Source organism: Gracilinanus agilis, chromosome 1 (genome assembly GCF_016433145.1).
Source record: "Gracilinanus agilis isolate LMUSP501 chromosome 1, AgileGrace, whole genome shotgun sequence".
In the NCBI taxonomy this organism is placed as follows: domain Eukaryota; kingdom Metazoa; phylum Chordata; class Mammalia; order Didelphimorphia; family Didelphidae; genus Gracilinanus; species Gracilinanus agilis.
In genome coordinates this window covers 772,184,273-772,203,028 of record NC_058130.1, presented here as the reverse complement: position 1 = coordinate 772,203,028, position 18,756 = coordinate 772,184,273, and the positions used below count along the sequence as shown (strand labels likewise).

The 18,756-nt window shown below is 42.0% G+C and overlaps 1 protein-coding gene across 1 annotated transcript in view; it reads right to left on the bottom strand.

Moving 5' to 3' along the window:
• The window catches only part of SEZ6L (seizure related 6 homolog like), a 111,268-nt gene extending 93,268 nt beyond the window's left edge, over positions 1-18,000 (bottom strand). The window contains exon 1 of the mRNA XM_044685472.1: positions 17,859-18,000. Within this exon, the coding sequence (XP_044541407.1) occupies positions 17,859-18,000 (142 nt within the window). The remainder of the gene's footprint in view (positions 1-17,858) is intronic.
• Between the last annotated feature and the right edge of the window lie 756 nt (positions 18,001-18,756).

Below are 18,756 nucleotides of genomic sequence, written 5' to 3'. Positions count from 1 at the left end.
TTCCATCCCTTCATCTGTCCATGTCCATCTGTTTATCTATCTATCTATCTATCTATCTATCTATCTATCTATCTATCTATCATCTATCTCTCTGACTTTTATCTATCTATCCCTCTATCTATCTAAATATATAGAGACAGAGAGAAGAGAGACCAAGACAGAGAGACAGGTAGAAAGAGAGAGAAAGAAAATAAAAGGCAATCTGAGAGGAGAAGATGCTAGAACCTGGGAAGGGAAGCAGTACTTTTCAATTCTAAATTTATCATCCTATGAACTTTTATTCCCATCCTAAATTCTTAACATCTTTTCCTTCACCAGGGACTCTCTCTTCCCTTGCAGAGATTCTAGAACTTGTCCATCCAGATTGTAGAATCACCTGTGTGGAGGGGGAAGGGATTGAGTAGCCATTTAGTCTAACCCTTTTATTTTACTGATGAAGAAAATAAGATCCATGAAGAATAAGTGACTTGTCCAAGATCACATGGTTGGTAAGTACCAGAAGCAAAATTTGAAAGAAATTCCTCAATTTTTTAAAAAAAAACTCTTTTAACATTTTTCTTTTGTTTTTAAAATCCTTTATTGGATTGATTTTTAGGAAGCATTTCTTAACAACTATAACTATCTTTAAGTAAAACAAATTGCCTTCAGAGATAAAAAAAAATTCTTACTTTAGAATCATTACTACATATTGGTTCCAGGGCAAAAAAAGCAGTAAGGGCTAGGCAGTGGGGGTTAAGTGATTTGCCCAGAATCCCATAGGTAGGAAGTATCTGAGGCCAGATTTAAACCCAGGACCTCCTATTTCTAAACCTGGCTCCCTATCTACTAGATGCTCCCTACCTTCTGTCTTAGTATCAATTCTAAGACAGACAAATGGCAAGGGCTAAACAATGGGGGTTAAGTGACTTGCCCCAGGTCACACAGCTTGGATGTGTCGGAGGTCAGATTCAACCCAGGTACTCCCTACTTCCAGACTGGCTCTATCCATTGTGCTACCTAAGTGCCCCTACATCCTCTAAATCTGGAGCTCTTTCCACTATATCACAATGATGATTTAATAATTGCTGCTAAGTACTGATATGAATATATGAGGGTGATCTGTAGATCATGGCACAACCCACTGATGCAAGTCCTCCCTCTTGCCTTGAATTCCTCTGAACCTTTTAGGGTTGTCAATACCAGATTGTCTCAGACTCCATACATACTTATTCCCATAATTCACTTTGCTTTGGACCATGCTCTGGCTTTCTTCTGCACTTGCCTGGGCTCCAAAGTCCTGGTCACTTCCTTCTTCCTTCTCTATCCCTTGCATAGACTCTGTCTTCCTAAACCACTTGATGGGTATCTAACTTTCTACCCAGCTCCCACTCGAGGACCATCTTCTACCAAGACGCCTCTCACACCAGCATCTAGAGTCTACTTCAATGTGTTTTAAATCAGTTCAGGGACTGATTTAATTTGTAATTCCAAGCAGTCATGCTTTTTTTAGTAACAGGAACACAGCTGTCTCCCCTTTGCTGCTGTTCTAAGACTCAGAGACTGTACTCTAAGCTCTCCCTACTTCAGTTTGAGCCATACCTGCATAATTAATGACACTAACTCAAGACTTTGACTCAAGGAGCATCTCTTCAAAGCCCCTGTCCATAAGCTTCCTTTCTCTCGAAGACCCAGTTCCATGGCAGCCCCGTGCCCCACGGTGACACTCCACTGCCAAATGTTAGGGAATCACTGCCCCTTTAGCCTTCTCTTATCCAGGGTTGTTGTTGTTGTGTCCAACTCTTCATGACCCATTTGGATTTTTCTTGGCACAGACAGTGGAGCAGGCTGCTATTTCCTTCTCTCATTTTCCAGAGGAGGAAACTGAGGCAAACAAGGTTAAGTGACTTGCCTAGGGTGAGACTAGATGTAAACTCAAGTCTTCCTGACTCCAGGCCAGGTGCTCTATCTACTGTACTGTCCACATCCAGGGTATAGCAAACAAATAATCCTCCTCCTGCCTTGAGCAACCTCAAACCAAAATAATTAAGCTCTATAACCATCATTGAATTTAGAGTCAGAGGACCTGGATTCAAGTTTCACAGGCAACCCCAAACCAAAATAATTAAGCTCTATAACCATCACTGAATTTAGAGTCAGAGGACCTGGATTCAAATTTTACCTATCTCTTAGTATCTGAGTGACTTTGTAATTTTGCTGTTTGCTTATTTTCTTCCCTTTCTGAGCTTCTTGAGGGCAGAGACCTCATTTACTTTTCTTCATATCTCCAGAGTTTGGCACATACTACATGCTTAAGAAAAGTTTATTGACTGACTCATCTCAAGCAAACTACTTCTCCTCCATGGTCCTCATGTTCCCACCCTGTAAATAAATGATGACTTGGACTAAATGACTTTTCTGTCTCCAAATCTAGGATCCCATAGTCTGAGGGACCTTATCTCATGGAATACGCTTCTCATCTTTAACCTGCTTTTTTCTCGTACTCTTCTTGCTTCACCAGGTCAACTCTGGATAAATTGCCCTGAAGGGCTTTTGCCCAGATTCATGTTACCCCCCATCCCTGTAATTTCCCTCCTCCCTCCCACACCAGATCTCGCGCTACTCCATTTTGTCTTGGTTGGTATCCAATGTTCAATCGGTCAATCAGCCAACATTTATTAAATGCCCACACATGCCAGAAAGATATGAAGACAAAAGTGAAACAATCCTAGGACCTCAAGGACATCATAATCCCATCCTGGGGGGGGGCTGACCAGAATAGAAATAAAGCAAAAGGGGCAGCTGGGCATCTCCATCCTTCTTTCTATAGAGCATATTGATATGTAATGCTGAGATCTGGAGGAAGCCTCCAGGATGCTGCCCTCTCTTACTCATGGAAGGCTGTTGGGAGAACATGGGCAAACAGTAAAAGAGTCATATAGGATGAGAGAATGGAGGCATGGATGGGAAGGAGGGAGAAGTACTTATTCCAATGGATTCACAGAATTGTGGAAGGGCAGAAGGAAGTTTTCATGCTGGGAAAATTACAATTAAATTAAATTTAAATTAAATTAAATTAAAAAATTTAAATTAAAAGATGAGTTCCACAATGATAAGCCACCACTGCCCATTGTCCTACTCCTTAAGGTAAATGACAGAGGCAGATGGCTCTGACTCCAAACTTGGAAGAATCTTAGAACAGGGAATGGTAGGGCTGGGAGAGACTTTGAACAGGGGATGTCAGAGCTTAGGACATAAATTATTATCTCTTAAAGATTACAGAATCCTTTCTATTCAAGAATATAAGTGAACTCCTAAAACACTGGTTACCTTCTTGTTTTATAGCATACAATATAACCAGTTTGGGATTAAAGCTGAAGGATTGCTTTGAGGCAGGCTAACTGGGGACAGGCTATCTAAAGCCTCAAATATCTTTTCTTAGGATCAGCTTATGAGGGGCAGCAGGAGGAGGAAGCAGGAGGAGGAAAGGAGAAAAAAAGCGAGAGTTTAAGAGAAAAAAGAGAGAAAGTGAAAGAGAGAGAGAGAAAGAGGAAGAAAGAGTTCAAGAGAGAGATTGAGGGAGAGAGAGAAAGAGAAAGAGAGGAAGAGAGAGGAAGAGGAAGAGAGAGAGAAAGAGGAAGAGAGAGAGAAAGAGGAAGAGAGAGAGAAAGAGGAAGCGAGAGAGAGGGAGAGAGAGAGAGAGGGAGAGAGAGAAAGAAGGAGAGAGAGAGAGAGAGAGAGAGAGAGAGAGAGAGAGAGAGAGAGAGCACTCGAGCACCGAGCACTCTCCAAATAGCATTTCTGCATTTCTCTTTTTGGGGAATACGTAATCGTCTCAATTAAAACACAGACCAGAATATTTAATGCCATGGAAATTGATTTCGTTGCTATTTAAATAATTTCCCCTCAGAGAGATCAGGTTTTGCTTGGCCTAATTTGGCTGAGGATTCATTTCCTTCCCCTCAGAACTCATGTCTGCTGCTACCCCAAGTCCTGGCTTACAGAAGGTGGTTTTACCTCCCCAATAATTCTGAAATCCTTCCAGAGTATAAAGAAGGGAAAAAGCCTGAATGGAGGACCACCCTGGCTAGCAGGCAGTATGGTATGTGGGTGTCAGGAGGAGGAGGCCCAGACACGTTACCCCTCCTTCTCCCACTTTTTCCAAAGCCACACTTATTCTTTTCTAAAATCTATCTCAGGCACAGGGCCTGAGTACAAAGAAGGTACGAAATAAATACTCATTAATATGACTTCCATTTAACAAACTGAGTATAACCCTGCTCAGGCCACTGGATGGAATGACCAGAAGTGAATTTTCTTGGGGTTAGCCATCTCTTAAATATCTTAACATTGCATGAGTACCAGTGGATCACAGGGGGGCATCCCTTGATTGCCTCTTCCATGCACTTCCGTATCTACATGGTACCTCCACCAATGGAACATAAGCTCCCTGAGGGGAAGGCCCGTTACATTTTTATCTTTGATCTCAAGGGTCTGGCACAATTCCTAGTATGTCATAAATACTTCATAAGTTTTGCTGAGTTGATTGCTTGTTCCCTTGTGTGCTCAACACACCTACATCCTTTTCTAGTCACAAACTCCTCTAATGATTCCCCCCAACATGACTTCTTGTTGGAAATTCACTCCCACTATGTGCCTCTTCATTGCCTTTTGAGCGGTCTACAAATTTGATCCTTCAAGGACTAGTGTATTCCACGAACCTACGTATGATATCGATGGAATAATATTGAGGTTAAAATTAAAATTAAAATCATTTCAGAGAGAAGCTGGGTGCTGGCCTATGCTAGGTTCAAACCCTGCCTGAAACAATTATCACCCTGTGACGTTGAGCAAATCCTTAATCTTTTCTTGACTCAGTTTCTTATTCTATAAAGTTAGATGGTTAGACTTGATGTCCTTTATGGTACCTTCTAGGTCTCAGTTTATAATCCAACGATTACACAGGGTAGTTTGCTAGTAGACTAGAAATTGTCCCATAGTAGGAGTTTAATAAATCATAGGTTCCTTGGATTTGGAAAGGGGCTTGATCTTGCCCAACCTCCATCTTTTACTGATGCTGGTCTAACTCTACTTCTCCCTGCCCCAACAAAACATCACTGGCAATTTGTATCCCAACAAGGACTTTCACTATGGTTTCCTGTTATTTCTCCTTCTGGGGCTTTCTTTGTTTAATACACAAATGATCACACCCCACCTCCATTCTCCAGACAGTATTGTTTCTTTCTCATTCTTGTCTTGTATGTGTTGGGTCATGGGTTGTCATAACTCGATGTTTCCTCTACGAGCCTTGACGGCACACGTCCTTTGTTATTACAACTTGGTGGGTGACCTCCTGGCCCCTCTGTTCTCCAATTCTGGAGCTGACATCCACAGCCTGGGATCCTGCCAAGTGTCTGGAATTGAAACGACCTTGGCCTTGGCCTTTCTTTTAGCAGTTTTTCCATTCTATTCAACAAACAATTACTAAATGCCTACTATATGCAAGGTGTATGTCTTAAAGGGTCACTCAACTTCTATGGCTGCTGAACATCGAAAATTTTTTCTATGACTACATTTCAACATAATTGGCTTCCTTTGTTATTCTATGTGTTAATTTTATACATTTAAATACATTCAGAGAAGGGGTCCACTGGCTTCACCAACCAACCAATCAATCAATCAGTCAACTAATATTTATTAAGTACCTATTACATGCCAGGCACTGTGCTAAGATTTGGAGATACCAAGAAAGGCAAAAAAATCCAGTCTTTTCTCCAGAGACTCACAAGAACCCCTGCATTCAAGGATTGCACATTTCCCATGACAATTTAGCCTGTTTTCCTCCTTCTGCTTAATTGCAAGGCTGAAATATTGTCCATTTGCGGTCTGTCCAAGATCTCTGTCTACAGAATGAAAGTTATTTATATGTGGCTCTAAAGTTTGCAAATTGCTTTACCTATGATAACTCATTCATCTCTATGTCTAGTCTGAATGTCTTCCCCATTAGACTGTAAACTCCTTGAGGGCAGGGATTGTTTTTGCCTTTCTTTGTCTAACACATACTCAGCCTAGTTTCTATCACTGAATAAAAACTTACAGCCTTGCATGCCAAAAATCTATGTCGGTATCTGTAGCTCTATAATAATTTTTGTTCATCAGTTGTTTCAGTCATGTCTAACTCTTCATGACTCTATTTAGGGTTTTCTTGGCAGAGATACTGGAGTGCTTTGCCATTTCCTTCTCCAGTCCACTTTACAGATAAGGAAACTGAGACCAACATGGTGAAGTGATTTGCCCAGGGTCATACAGCTAGTAAGTATGTGAGACCAGATTTGAACTCATGAAGATAAGCCTTCCTGATTCCAAGCCCAGTGCACTACTCAATATAATAATAATTAATAATTAAAGCACACATATATGTATTTATGTATTATTACTATATATCATATGCTAATATATGCATATTTATTTTTCACTTTAAGGCTTGCAAAGCATTTTACAAATATCTCCTTTGATCCTCAAAAATAGCTCAGGAAAGTAGGTGCTACTATTATCTCCATTTTATGTATGAAGGAACGAAGGGTCAAAGAGATAAAATAATTTGCCCAGAGTCACACAGCTAGTAGAATAAAGACATATTTGAATCAGATTTGGCTTGTAGTGGGAGCTTAAAAAATCATAGGCTCGTACATTTAAAAAGGGAAGGAACTTCATCTTGTCCAACCCCTATCTTTTATCGATGATGGTCTACCTCTGCTTTTCCCTTCTGCCGGCAATTTGTATCCCAACAAGGATGTTCAGCATATTTTTCTGTTGTTTCTCTTTCGGAGGTTTTCTGTTTAAAACACAAACAGCCCCACCTACCTCCATTCTCCAGGCAGTATAGTTTCCTCCTCATTCCAGATGGAGCATTCTATCTACCTAGCTGTTCCATTAGACAAAGAACTGGCAGACTAAGGTAGGGAAAATATCTTAATTTTTACAGATCTATAAAATCGATATCTTCATTTATAGATGTACATTTTTAAAACTACATGTAGAGAAAGAACTATATGTAGAATTTTATAGGTCTCTATTGATATAAATAAGTACATCTATCCATCCATCCATCCATCCATCCATCCATGTATGCATGTATCTATCTGTCTGTCTATCTTTCTATCTATTTATCTGTCCATATATGGGCAAATGGACATGGTCTACAGGTTATTCATTTCTTTACTCATCATAATCTTGACAATGTGTCTTTTTAGTACCAAGTTTATCAAAGCTACGAGTCACGGAATGCTTTAGTCTCCCAGTAACTAAAAGCTAAATCTCTCTAAAAGGGTGATAGTGAAGTGCATGGGGGATGTGAGAAGGTTGCAACCCAAAGCCAACAAGAGACTGAAAAGAAGACTCCAATAAAAGAAATTGTCCATGAAATGTAGAATCTCAAGTATAAGATGGTCTCATCATGGAGTGAGAGCAAGAGCTAAGTGATGAATTGCCTCTCCCTTCTAATATCCTTGTAATGTCAGATGAAATCTACAGTCTTCCAGCACATTGGGTGACCCCCTAGTGGTGAAATTATGTAGGGAGATGGACAAGAGTTGCACAAGATGAGTGAGCAGGGATGGGTCGCCATCTTCATCTTGAAGGGACTATGAAAATTGGTAGGATCACAGTTTCAGTTGAGTATTTAAGAGTAAGGGCAAGTCGCTGTGTTTTGTTTTTGTTTTTGTTTTTCTTAGACTTATGAATTCCCAGATGCTAGGGAGGCAACTTCTCCTGTCAATGCAGTAATCTGCTCTGAAACTTAGAATCTTAGAGAGAATTAGTTGCCTGGAGCACTGAGAGGGGAAAAGATTGACTTGCCCAGGGGCATACAGTATAGACCAGAGGCAAGACTTGAAATCAGAGTCTGATGAAGGTGAGATGGCCAGCTCTTATTCATTGTTTCATACTTTTGGGGTGGGGACAGGGGGAGGGGGACAAAGACAAAAATTAAATAGTTTCTGCCCTTAACATTGAGCAACTAGGTGGTATAGTGGATAGAATGTCTGGCCTGCAGTAAGGAAGACTCATCTTACCAAGTTCAAATCTGGCCTCAGGAACTTATTAGTTGTGTGACCTTGGGCAAGTCATTTAACCCTGTTTGCCTCAGTTCCTCATCTGTAAAATGACCTGGAGAAGGAAATGGTAAATCACTCCAGGATCTTTGGTAAGAAAACTCCAAATAAGGTCACAGAGAGTTAGACATTCCTGAACAATAACAGACCTTAAGGAAATGGGGAATACAACACACATAAGTGAATAAGATTGTTTGAATAAGAAAAGGACACTTACACTTAAGGATATTAGAAAAGGTCATTAATGAAGAACTTTAAATGCCAGGCTGAAGAGTGAGGATTTTATCATAGAGGCAAAAGGGAGCTCATAAAGGTTTTTAAGCTAGAGAGAGACAGGATTGATCTTTTTTTCTTGGGAAGATTCTTTGAATGGCTCTCTGTAATGTGGATTCAAGAGAGTAAAGACGATTAAGGGACCAATGAAATTTAAATGAAAGTTGACAGATCGTGGGCCTGACTAGAGGTTTCCTACCAGAGGATTGGGAAGGATCTCTATTGATCAGTCATCTCAGTCTTTCCTATCTCTTGATAGTAAATCCTTCTAAATCAACTCAGAAAAATGAATCTCTTCCAAAAACAACAACAACAAAAATAGCAATAATAATTTGTCATTCAGTTGTGTCCAATTTTCTGTGTCCCTGTGGACCATAGCATTGGCAATACCATCCCTGGGATTTTCTTGGCAAAGATATTGAAGTGGTTTGTCATGCCTTTCTCTAGTGGATTAAAGCAAATAGTGGTTAAGTGACTTGACCAGCATCACACAGCTAGTAAGTGTCTTAGGCCAGATTTGAACTCTGGTTTTTCTGACTATCCATCTGGTTGCTTCCAAAATATACTAGTAACACTTCCCCTTAAAATATTGATCAGTTCTTAGAGGTACCATGTAGGAAGCATGCTGAGGACCATTAGGGAAGTGCACTGTGGAGTCAGAGATCTGATTCAAATGACCAGTCTGCCATATACTATATGATTTTTGGTAAGTTAATTCATCTCTCTATGCCTCTGTTTCCTCTTCTGGAACATGGAAATGATAACCCTGCTGTAAACTACCTTATAGGTATGTCAAAAGAGATAACATGTACAAAAACCCAACAACAGCCGAGCTCCATTTTGCTTTGTTCAACAAACACCATCTCAGGGACTAATCAAGATAGTTTGCATCAGTTAAATGTTAAAAGCAACCCCATTAGGGAAAGAACAGGAATGTCAATACAGGCACAATCTCCTAATTTGCCAATGATGATGGATTAGTTGGTTGAAGGATTTTAGGAGTCAAGGGAATGCTTGATGCATTCTTTTCTCTCCAGTACGTTAACTAATTAATGCTCAGGTATTTCTTGGGAGTCTGCTAAGTGCTCAGCTCTGTGCTATGCATTTGGGAGTTATAAGAACTTCTTAGATTGCGATCTGGCTCTTAGGAAACAACACTTGGATGTGTATGAGATAACTTGTGAATAGCTTCTATCTTTGCAATGCCATTGCGAGTCCCAGAAGGCTTCCTGCACATTAGGTGACTCTCTGGTAATGATATTATGCAGAGCCATTGGCAAAAATTGCCCAAGATTGGCAGGCAGGGATGGGTCGCATTTAATGACTTGTAGAGTCTATGAGCATTGATAAGATCATGGTTTCCTTTGAGTATTTGAGAGCACAAGTCAGAATGTCTAAAGGGTTAGTGAGTGATCTATCACTTTAGGTATTCAGGAAAGGATTGAATAACCACTGTTACAGTAGATTATGGAGGAATTCCTGCTTTGGGATATGGCTAGATTAGATGATTCCTGAGTTTGCACTCATAATTTCTTTGTATCATGGGGCTAATTTAATTAAATTCAACTCAAGAAGCATAAAAAAACCTATGCTTAGCCCTGTTTGCCACAGTTTACTCATCTATAAAATAAACTGGAGAGGAAATGCCAAACTACTATAGTATCTTTGCTAGTGCTGTGCCAGGGACTATGCTAAGTGCCATAGATATAAGATAAAAATAAAGACAGTCCCTGCCCTCAAGAAGCTTCCATTCTATCCATATCCAGAGGAAGAACCATGGGAGTAGAAACACAGAAGAAAAACAACTGTTTGATCACAAGGGTCGATGGGGATAGGATTTGGGACGTAGACCCTAAATGATCACCCTAGTGCAAATATCAATAATATGGAAATAGATCTTGATCAATGACACATGGAAAACCCAGTGTAATTGCTTATTGGCTATGGGAGGGAGTGGGGGAAGGGGAGGGAAAGAACATGAATCTTGTAACCATTGTATTATGGAAAATCATACTGCTGCATTTGCATGGGGCAACTTGGCAGTTTGCCCTAGTTAGAATGTGGAACCTGGCATGAGCCAGGGGGCTTGTGTCACTTGGCAGTTGGAAGCCAGGGTATAAAAGAGCTTACAGATCCTTACTTACATCACTTCTCACTTTGCCCTTCTACCTCTTTGGGTGTGGGACCCAAGGTGGAGGGAGCGGGAACGTGGGTAATTTAGTCTAGATAGAAACAAACTAACTCTGCAGGCCAATACTGATATCTCTTCTGGCAAACCAAACCATCTTTTAACCAAAATATAATTTTATTCATCAAAGAGACCACATCATTCTGACCCAGGGCTGTCCACCCCGGGTCAGCAGAGGAGCATTCAGGAAAGGCCCTTCAGCATCTTAAGTCTGAAAAGTCATCTGTCCTTAGTTCTTAGTTTTACCTAACCTTCTTTCCAATACCCTTTCACCTATACCCCATTTATCAATAAACTCCTTAGCTTTAATCTAAGAACTTTGTGGTTATTGCCTACCCCATCTAAGGCCAAGCAGGGACATCGACCTGAAGATTCTGAAGAGCTGCAGCAGGGATAAACTCCATTACTGTTGAATAGGAAGAGCCATATTCCCTTCCTGTCTAACTTCTATATATACCAGTTGGAAGTCGCTTCCTCATCAGGACAGGGGATGTAGAATATTCATCTTGAAGGAGCTTGGTGCCTAGCAAGAGAGAGTTTCTCCTATTCCTCTGCTAGCCTGGGTGCTGGATCCTTGATACATTACATTCACAATCTCAAACCCAGCCCTGGTACTGGCCTATACCTTCTTCTTCATAGCTAGCTCCTTCTCCTATTATTACAATTATTAGCTACAGCCCCTTATTTAATTACACCATGGAAAACTATTCTAAATTAATTAATTAAATAAAATTTTCAAAAAGAAAAAGAAAAGAAGCTTCCCTTCTACTAGGTTCAGCTTGACACAATTAAATCTGACAAACATTTCTGACAATTTATCTGTAGGGCACTATGCATGGTCCTGGGTGATACAAAAGGCAATAGCTGCTGCCTTCAAGGAGTTTATGTTCTATTTGATTTGATTCAGTTCAATGAGGATTTATGCCCTATACAGGATCCTTTACTCCATATAGGGCTGACAGACAGTGATGAGGCATGAAACAGCCTCACATTGTGGATAAAGCTGGACTTAAGAGCCCTGCCAGAAATAAGTGGGTTCAAGTCTTGTTTTTGCCATGTTGTGGCTGTGTAATGGGGTAAATCACTTAACCTCATAAGTTGATTCCATGTGGTGAGACACATACAAAGACAATACCAATATCTTCTCTCTGGGATCTTAGGCTCTAGAAAAAAAAAATTCCCAGATTTTTTCGGCCTACCGCCCCCTTTCCAGAAAAAAAATATTACTTAGCCCCCTGAAAATTAATTTTTTTAAATTTTACTAGCAAGTAATAGGAAAGATAAATGTACCTGTGGCCATCACCGCTCCCAGGATCACTGCAGCACCCACCAGGGGGCGGTGGCACCCACTTTGAGAATCACTGTTCTAGAGTGTGTGGTGTGTGATTTGTGGTGTTTTGACTCATTAGAGCCAAACTGGTCATTAGACTCTGGAATAGTCACTTAACCTCTGATGACTTAAGGAGGACGTGTCGTTGTTGTTGTTCAGTCATTTTGGTTATCTATGACTCTTCATCATCTAGGTTTTCTTGGCAAAGATACTAGAGTAATTTGCTGTTTCCTACTCCAGCTCATTTTACAGGTGAGAAAACTGAGGCACATAGAGTTCAATGACTTGTCCAGGGTCACACAGCTACTGAGTGTCTGAGGCTGGATTTGAACTCAGGAAGATGAGACTTCCTGACTTCAGGCTTGGTACTCTAGCTACTGTGCCAGTTAGCTTCTCCTCCCATGTTGCAAAAATATCAGACCATGCGTGATGCAGCAGAATATAGTGAGTGGGTGATTTAATTCACTCTCTCACTCACTCAATCAACAACATTTATGAAGTTCCTACTATATGCCAAGCCTGGTGCTAGGCTCTAGGGATACAAAAAAAAATTGAGAGTTCCTGCCCTCATAGAGCTTACATTCTAATGGAAGAGATCACATACACATTAATTCAGTGGGAAAAATATAACATCTATACATATATAGAGTGAATGAAAGGTAGTCTTAGAGGAGAAGTGAATAATAGTTGAGGAAGGGGCACAGCAGGGAAAACCCAGTGGCTGCTCTTTGGGAGGATACACAGACAAAGACTGAAAGGGGTGGGTCTACAGAGGATGATAGAGCATGGGAAGGTATCTTTAAATTCCTCTTTCATGCCAACTTTCAGATTGGTACTAAAATCACAGTTAAATAGATGTGTTTTTTTCTAGGATCTGGTATCTTCCTTGGGATGTTCTTAGCATTCTTATTCAGATAAGATTTGTCAGAAATCTACTACTGGGATGGGGCTGGAGGTCTTGGATCCTAGGATCATGATCTAAGCGCTGGAAAGGACCCTAGGATAGTCCAAGGATCATGGTCTCCACTCCCAATTCAAACAGATCAAAGGTAACTTAGTGTTCAATTTTACCTATAATACTGCCAAAGATGGCCAGGTTCTTTAAAAGATTAAGCTGGGCTTCATGTAGAGATGTCAGGGGGTCCATGAACTTGAATGGAGAAAAAAATTACATCTTCCTTTTCATTGACCTCTAAACAAAATATAGTATTCCTTTTAGTTTTTTTACAAACAACATTCTGAGAAAAGGTCCAAGTTCACTGGCCTGTCAAAGGGGTTCTTGAAAGAAGGAACAAGCATTTAATAAAAGCCTCCTATGTGTTAGGTACTGTAATAAATGCTTTATGAATATTTCATTTTATCCTTATGACCCTAGCACAATGATGGTGAACCTTTTAGAGACCGAGAGCCCAAACTGTAACCCTCACACAGCATGCAAGCTACCCTCTTACTCCAGACAGGGGAGGGAGGAAGTGCTCCCATTGGGCTGCTGGGCAGAGGGGTAGGTGATGTGAAAAATGTTTTCAGGTGTGGTGGAGAGGGGGAGAGGAGTATCTCCCTCTGGAACGTGTGTTTGCCAACCCAGCCCTAGGAGATAGATGCTATTATGACTCTTATTTTATACTTGAGGAAATAGAGGCAGATAGAGGTGAAGTGACTTGCTCAGGGTCACAGAGCAGTAAGTGTCTGAGGTTGGATTTGAACTTAGGTCTTCCTGACTCTGGAGCCAGCTCTCTTTCTATCTACCACACTACCTAGCTTCCATGATACAACAAAAGTTGAGAACCATTACTCAAATCTAGCCCTCTCGTATTAAAGATAAGGAACCCAGAGTGGAAAGGTAAATTGATTACCTGGATGATACATCTAGGATGTGGCAGAGTTACATAAGAGTTGGATCTATGGATTCAAGATTGAGAACTCTTTCCATTTAAAGGTGACAAATGAGAAAATAACTAACCATCCAAGAGTGAGGAGGGGGAACCTCTGTTTACCACAACTTGGGGTTTTCCCCAACCATCTCTTCTTTGTGTTGGTATGTCTCATCCCAGAGCAGGGAGTGAGAATTTGTTGCACCATTAGAGACTTAGAATCAAACAAGGTGAACAGACCAAATACAGAGTAACACCCCAAGGATTAGCTCTCCACTAGAATCCCAATTTGGGGCTCTAGCACCCTCTGTCATATTCCACTAGAGGTAGGGCAGAATCAGGGATTCTCTCAGTAGTGGGATGGGCAATTCTGACATGGGGCTGAGGAGTCAGGGTCTGAGTTGGGAGGGGAGCAAAGCTCACTTGAAAAGCTAAAACACCTTCATGTTTATATATAGAGTGCTAAGATCCAGAGGCAGAGATAATTGGGAAAGTCATTTGCCCCAACATTATTCAGTGCAGTATGAGATTAGGAAAACAAAATGGAAGGAGCACCAAGGAGTTGACTATTTGTCTGACTCAACCTGTTTCTCCAAACTTTTTTAAAATTTCAGTAGTTCAAATTCCTTACACTAGCCACTATCAGTATCCTACCGTTGTCATAGAGGCATTCCTCTCAGCCTCTGTCTGACCCAAATGTCCTTGTCAAACTACAGATACATCCAAATGTGTGTGTGTGTATAAATATATATATATGTATATATATATATATACACACACACACACATATATAAGCACACACTGATGCATGTACACATGTGAGCACACACATTTGCACATATACACACAGAATCTTGCTCTCATCATGAAAAGATATCAGTTCTACTCCGTTTCAGTAACACTTAATAAATCCTTGCCAATGGAGGCAACTAGGTGGCTCAATAGCTTGAGAGCCAGTCCTAGAGATGGGACGACCTGAGTTCAAATCTGGCCTCGGATACTTCCTAGCTGTGTGACCCTAGGCAAGTCACTTAACTCCTGTTGCTTAGCCCTTATGGCTCTTCTAACTTGGAACCAATACACAGTATTAATTCTAAGACAGAAAGTAAGGGTTAAAAAAATGCTTGCCAGTTTGACTATTGTTTGGGCCAAAGGGCATAAACCTGACAGCTTCCATTGCTTCCCACATCCATCAGTGTTTCAAGGATGCCTTAGCCAAATGAGCACTCAGATCTAGTACTTGGAGGCTAGTTGGATTTGAAGTCTCAGAACAAGGGAAACACTCACAGAGGATGACCCCCAAGCAGCCAGAGTCTCTAGTGCTAAAGTCATCTGCCACACAGAGGTCTCTTCCAGCCCTGTGACCATTACCCTCTCTCTAATGTTGAAGAAACCTGTGGGTTTACCTTAGATTTCTCCCTCTCTTTCAGTTCTCATAGCCAATCGATGGCTAAATCCCACCTCTACAAGCAGCCTTTGCCAGCTCCCATTAAGCTAATGCTTTCCCTCAGAGATTATCCAGAACTTAGCATTATGCCTGGCACCTAGTGGGCACTTAATAAATGTTTATTGATTGATTGATTGATTGATCCCCAAGTTATACTTTATCTGACTCATTTATCCAGATTGCATCATTTCTCCCCCCATTAGACTATGAGGAGTCTTGTGGGCAGGGACTCTGTTTTGCCTTTCTGTCTCCATGGCTTAGCACCGTGCCTGGCACACAGTGAGTGTTTAATAAATGCTCATTATTAACTTGATTAGGTCCCGTGAGTTTCACCCATTCCACCTATCAATTCATTTTCATCTCTGTTCTTCTCTCCTGAAGACCACCCATCCAGGCTACTTTTGAGACCTTCCTAATGGATCTTCCTACTTTTCCTCCCCATCCCTTCTCCCTCTGCTCCTAGTCCTTCCCCCAGGATATTGCTGTTCTGTAACATTCAATCCAAAGTCAGCAAACATGAAGGACCTCTGCTATTCGGGGACATAACGATTCCTTTGCTCAAAAGCCTTCAGTAACTCTTGACTCCAAAATACTATCCAAATTGGTAGGCACTTAATGGCTTTTCCCATTTGCTGCCATCTGCTCTTTCTCGCTTTAGGCAGAAGACATGGGCTCAAATCTTGGCTCTGCTACTTCCTACCTGGGTGACTCTGGGCAAGTCACTTAATCTCTCCAGGTCTCCATTTCCCCATCTGTAAAAGCTGGGAGATCACTTTCAGCTCTAGACCCACGTTCCCATGTTTACCTCTACAAAGGGTCCATTCCACCCAAACTGGTCTCCTTTCTGAGCCCCAAAGGGCTTTGGATCTGTTATAACTGTCTGAACCCACTTACTCCCAGCATTCCAGAATTTTTATCCTCCTGCCCCTCTCCCTTGGAGACCTGACATGCTAAAATCCTCTTCCTTATAACAGATTTTGCCTCCTCTGTGCTAACAGTTCCCTCCTGGCTGGGATGTCTGGACTTGCCACATTCATCTGCTGAGCTCCTGTCTTCTCAATACGAATGCTACTTCCTCAAGAGAGTCTTCCATGATCTTCCTGGTCAGTCCGGTCTTCTGTCTCCAGATTCAGATAATATTTTACTCGGTGCCTCTTTAGAGCATTTTTGGCTTTTTGGTATTATTTAATTTCATTCTTAAATTCTGAATTGAAACCCTCCCCCCAAAAGCATTTCCATACGCAGAGAGGAACCCAACGGAGGTGTCTGTGTCGAACTCTGAATCTCCATTTCATGCTGCTTCCTTGAAAAAAGACGAATAAATTCTCTATGTAACATCATACTCAAATCTGAATGATTGAGTGAGTAAATGATTGTAAATAGAATTTATTAACTGTTTACTATGTGTCAAGCACTGTGCTCGACTCTGGGCACCCAAACAGAAAAAGGGACGCGGTCTTTGCTCTGTAGGAGCTCCTACTTTAATTGGGGGACACAGTACAGAAAAGAAAGCTAGAGGGCAGAGACATGGAAAGCCTCTAAAGCCTGAGGGTTCAGCAGTAAGGATAGCACAGTGGACAGAAAAGGCGTGTTCATATCAGGTCTCTTACCCTTACTATGTGACCCTGGGCAAGTCATTTAATCTCTGTCTGCATCAACTATGAGTTTAATTTTATAGTTCCCTCAACTATAAAATGAGGGTCATAATATCTACCTCCCAGGGTTGTCCTGAAGATCAAGTGAGATCATATTTGTAAGGGGCTTAGCACAATGCCTGGCATATAGTAGCTGTTCAAAGAAATGCTCATTCTGGGATAGCTATATAGCTCAGGGGATAGAGAGCCAGTTCTGGAGATGGGGAGTCCTGGGCTAAAATTTGACCTTAGACACTTTTTTTTAAACCCTTGCCTTCTGTCTTGGAGTCAATACTGTGTATTGATGCCAAGGCAGAAGAGTGGTAAGGGTAGGCAATGGGGGTCAAGTGACTTGCCCAGGGTCACACAGCTGGGAAGTGTCTGAGGCTAGATTTGAACCTAGGACCTCCCATCTCTAGGCCTGGCTCTCCATCCACTGAGCTACCCAACTACCCCCACCTTAGACACCTTCTAGCTGTTTGACCGTGAGCAAGTCACTAAACCTTAATTGCCTGGCCCTTATAATTCTAAGACAGAAGGTTTAAAGAAAACAAAATGAACCCCCCCAAAAAAGGTTATTTCCTTTCCTGTGAGTTTGCATACAATACGCATTTAAGAGGGGGCAGCTGGTGGCTCATTGAACTGAGAGCCAGAGACAGGAATTCCTGGGTTCAAATTTGGCTTCAGACACTTCCTAGCTGGGTGACCCTGGGCAAGTCACTTAACTCTTAATGCCAAGCCCTTACCACTCTTCTGCCTTGAAACCAATACACAGTACTGATTTCAAGATGGAAGGTGAGGGTTAAAAAAAATAAGCATTAGCTGAATTAATTCCATTTAACTCTCCAACCCCAGGATAAAGTTGAGTTCAGTTAGCACCAGTCCAGTGATCTGTGCTCGCCCTGCTTTGATCTGCTGTCTTAAGGTAGCCTGAAGAGTGAATGACAGCGGCGGGCACCCTCCTTGGGATTATGGACAGCAGCTGCCATCTTGGCCCTTTCCCAGTTCTCCTGCCCCGCCTCCCTGACCACGCTGACCCTTGCAAGTGGCGGCTTCATCCTCTATGATCTTCCACCCTCTCATCTCACTCTTCCACGTGCCTTCGCTTCCCAGCTCCACCGTACTCACTCCTTGAGATCTAAGACGGTGTCTTCTTCCTGTAGCCCGCATGGCACCTTCCAGTGTTGTTGGTGTTCCAAAAATGGCTCATTCCAGGGGTCTTCACTGTGGCAGCCACGTGGCCATCCTGACTGATGGAGAAGGAGCCCGAGGCCAGCTGGAGACGTCAGATAAAGCCAGCCAGAGTCATCGTAAACCGTTTATTTCTTCGGCGCTTCTCGGAAGGACCTAAATCTAATCTTAAGTAGCTGCCTGGCTGGATTTTCATTTCTAATACAGATGCTATCAGGTTCAGAGGCACCGATAAAGCCTTCCTCGGCTCTCTAAGGCTCTGAATGTGGGCTTGAGTTCCCCATGGTCAGGCGAGAGCCACAGATAACCTGAGCCCAAGCTAGCAGGAGATTCAGCGCCACCACCCAGAGTAGCCTAGAGAGGGGTCAGAACGGCCCATCTCATCCCCATGGATGGGACCTGTAGAGAAGGTACCAGGCAAGCTGCGGGGTGCAGGATCGCTGAGGCTTGGGGGAAAAGCCAGAGGGAACAGAAAGGTCTTTGTTTAGCCGGGCTCAGAACACGGGAACAGAGAAATCTCGGAGCTGCCCAGGATTTCTGGTGCCATCTTGTCTCATCTGCCTATGGAGTAGGAATGACCCCTTGATGACACCCCACACAAAGGATCATCCATCCAGCTTCTGCTGAAACAACTCTCCCCATTAACCAGCAGCTCACTACCACCCAGAGGCAGACAATTCCGTATTGGGACAGCTCTTGACTGTTAGGATATTCTTCATTCAATCGGTTCAACCA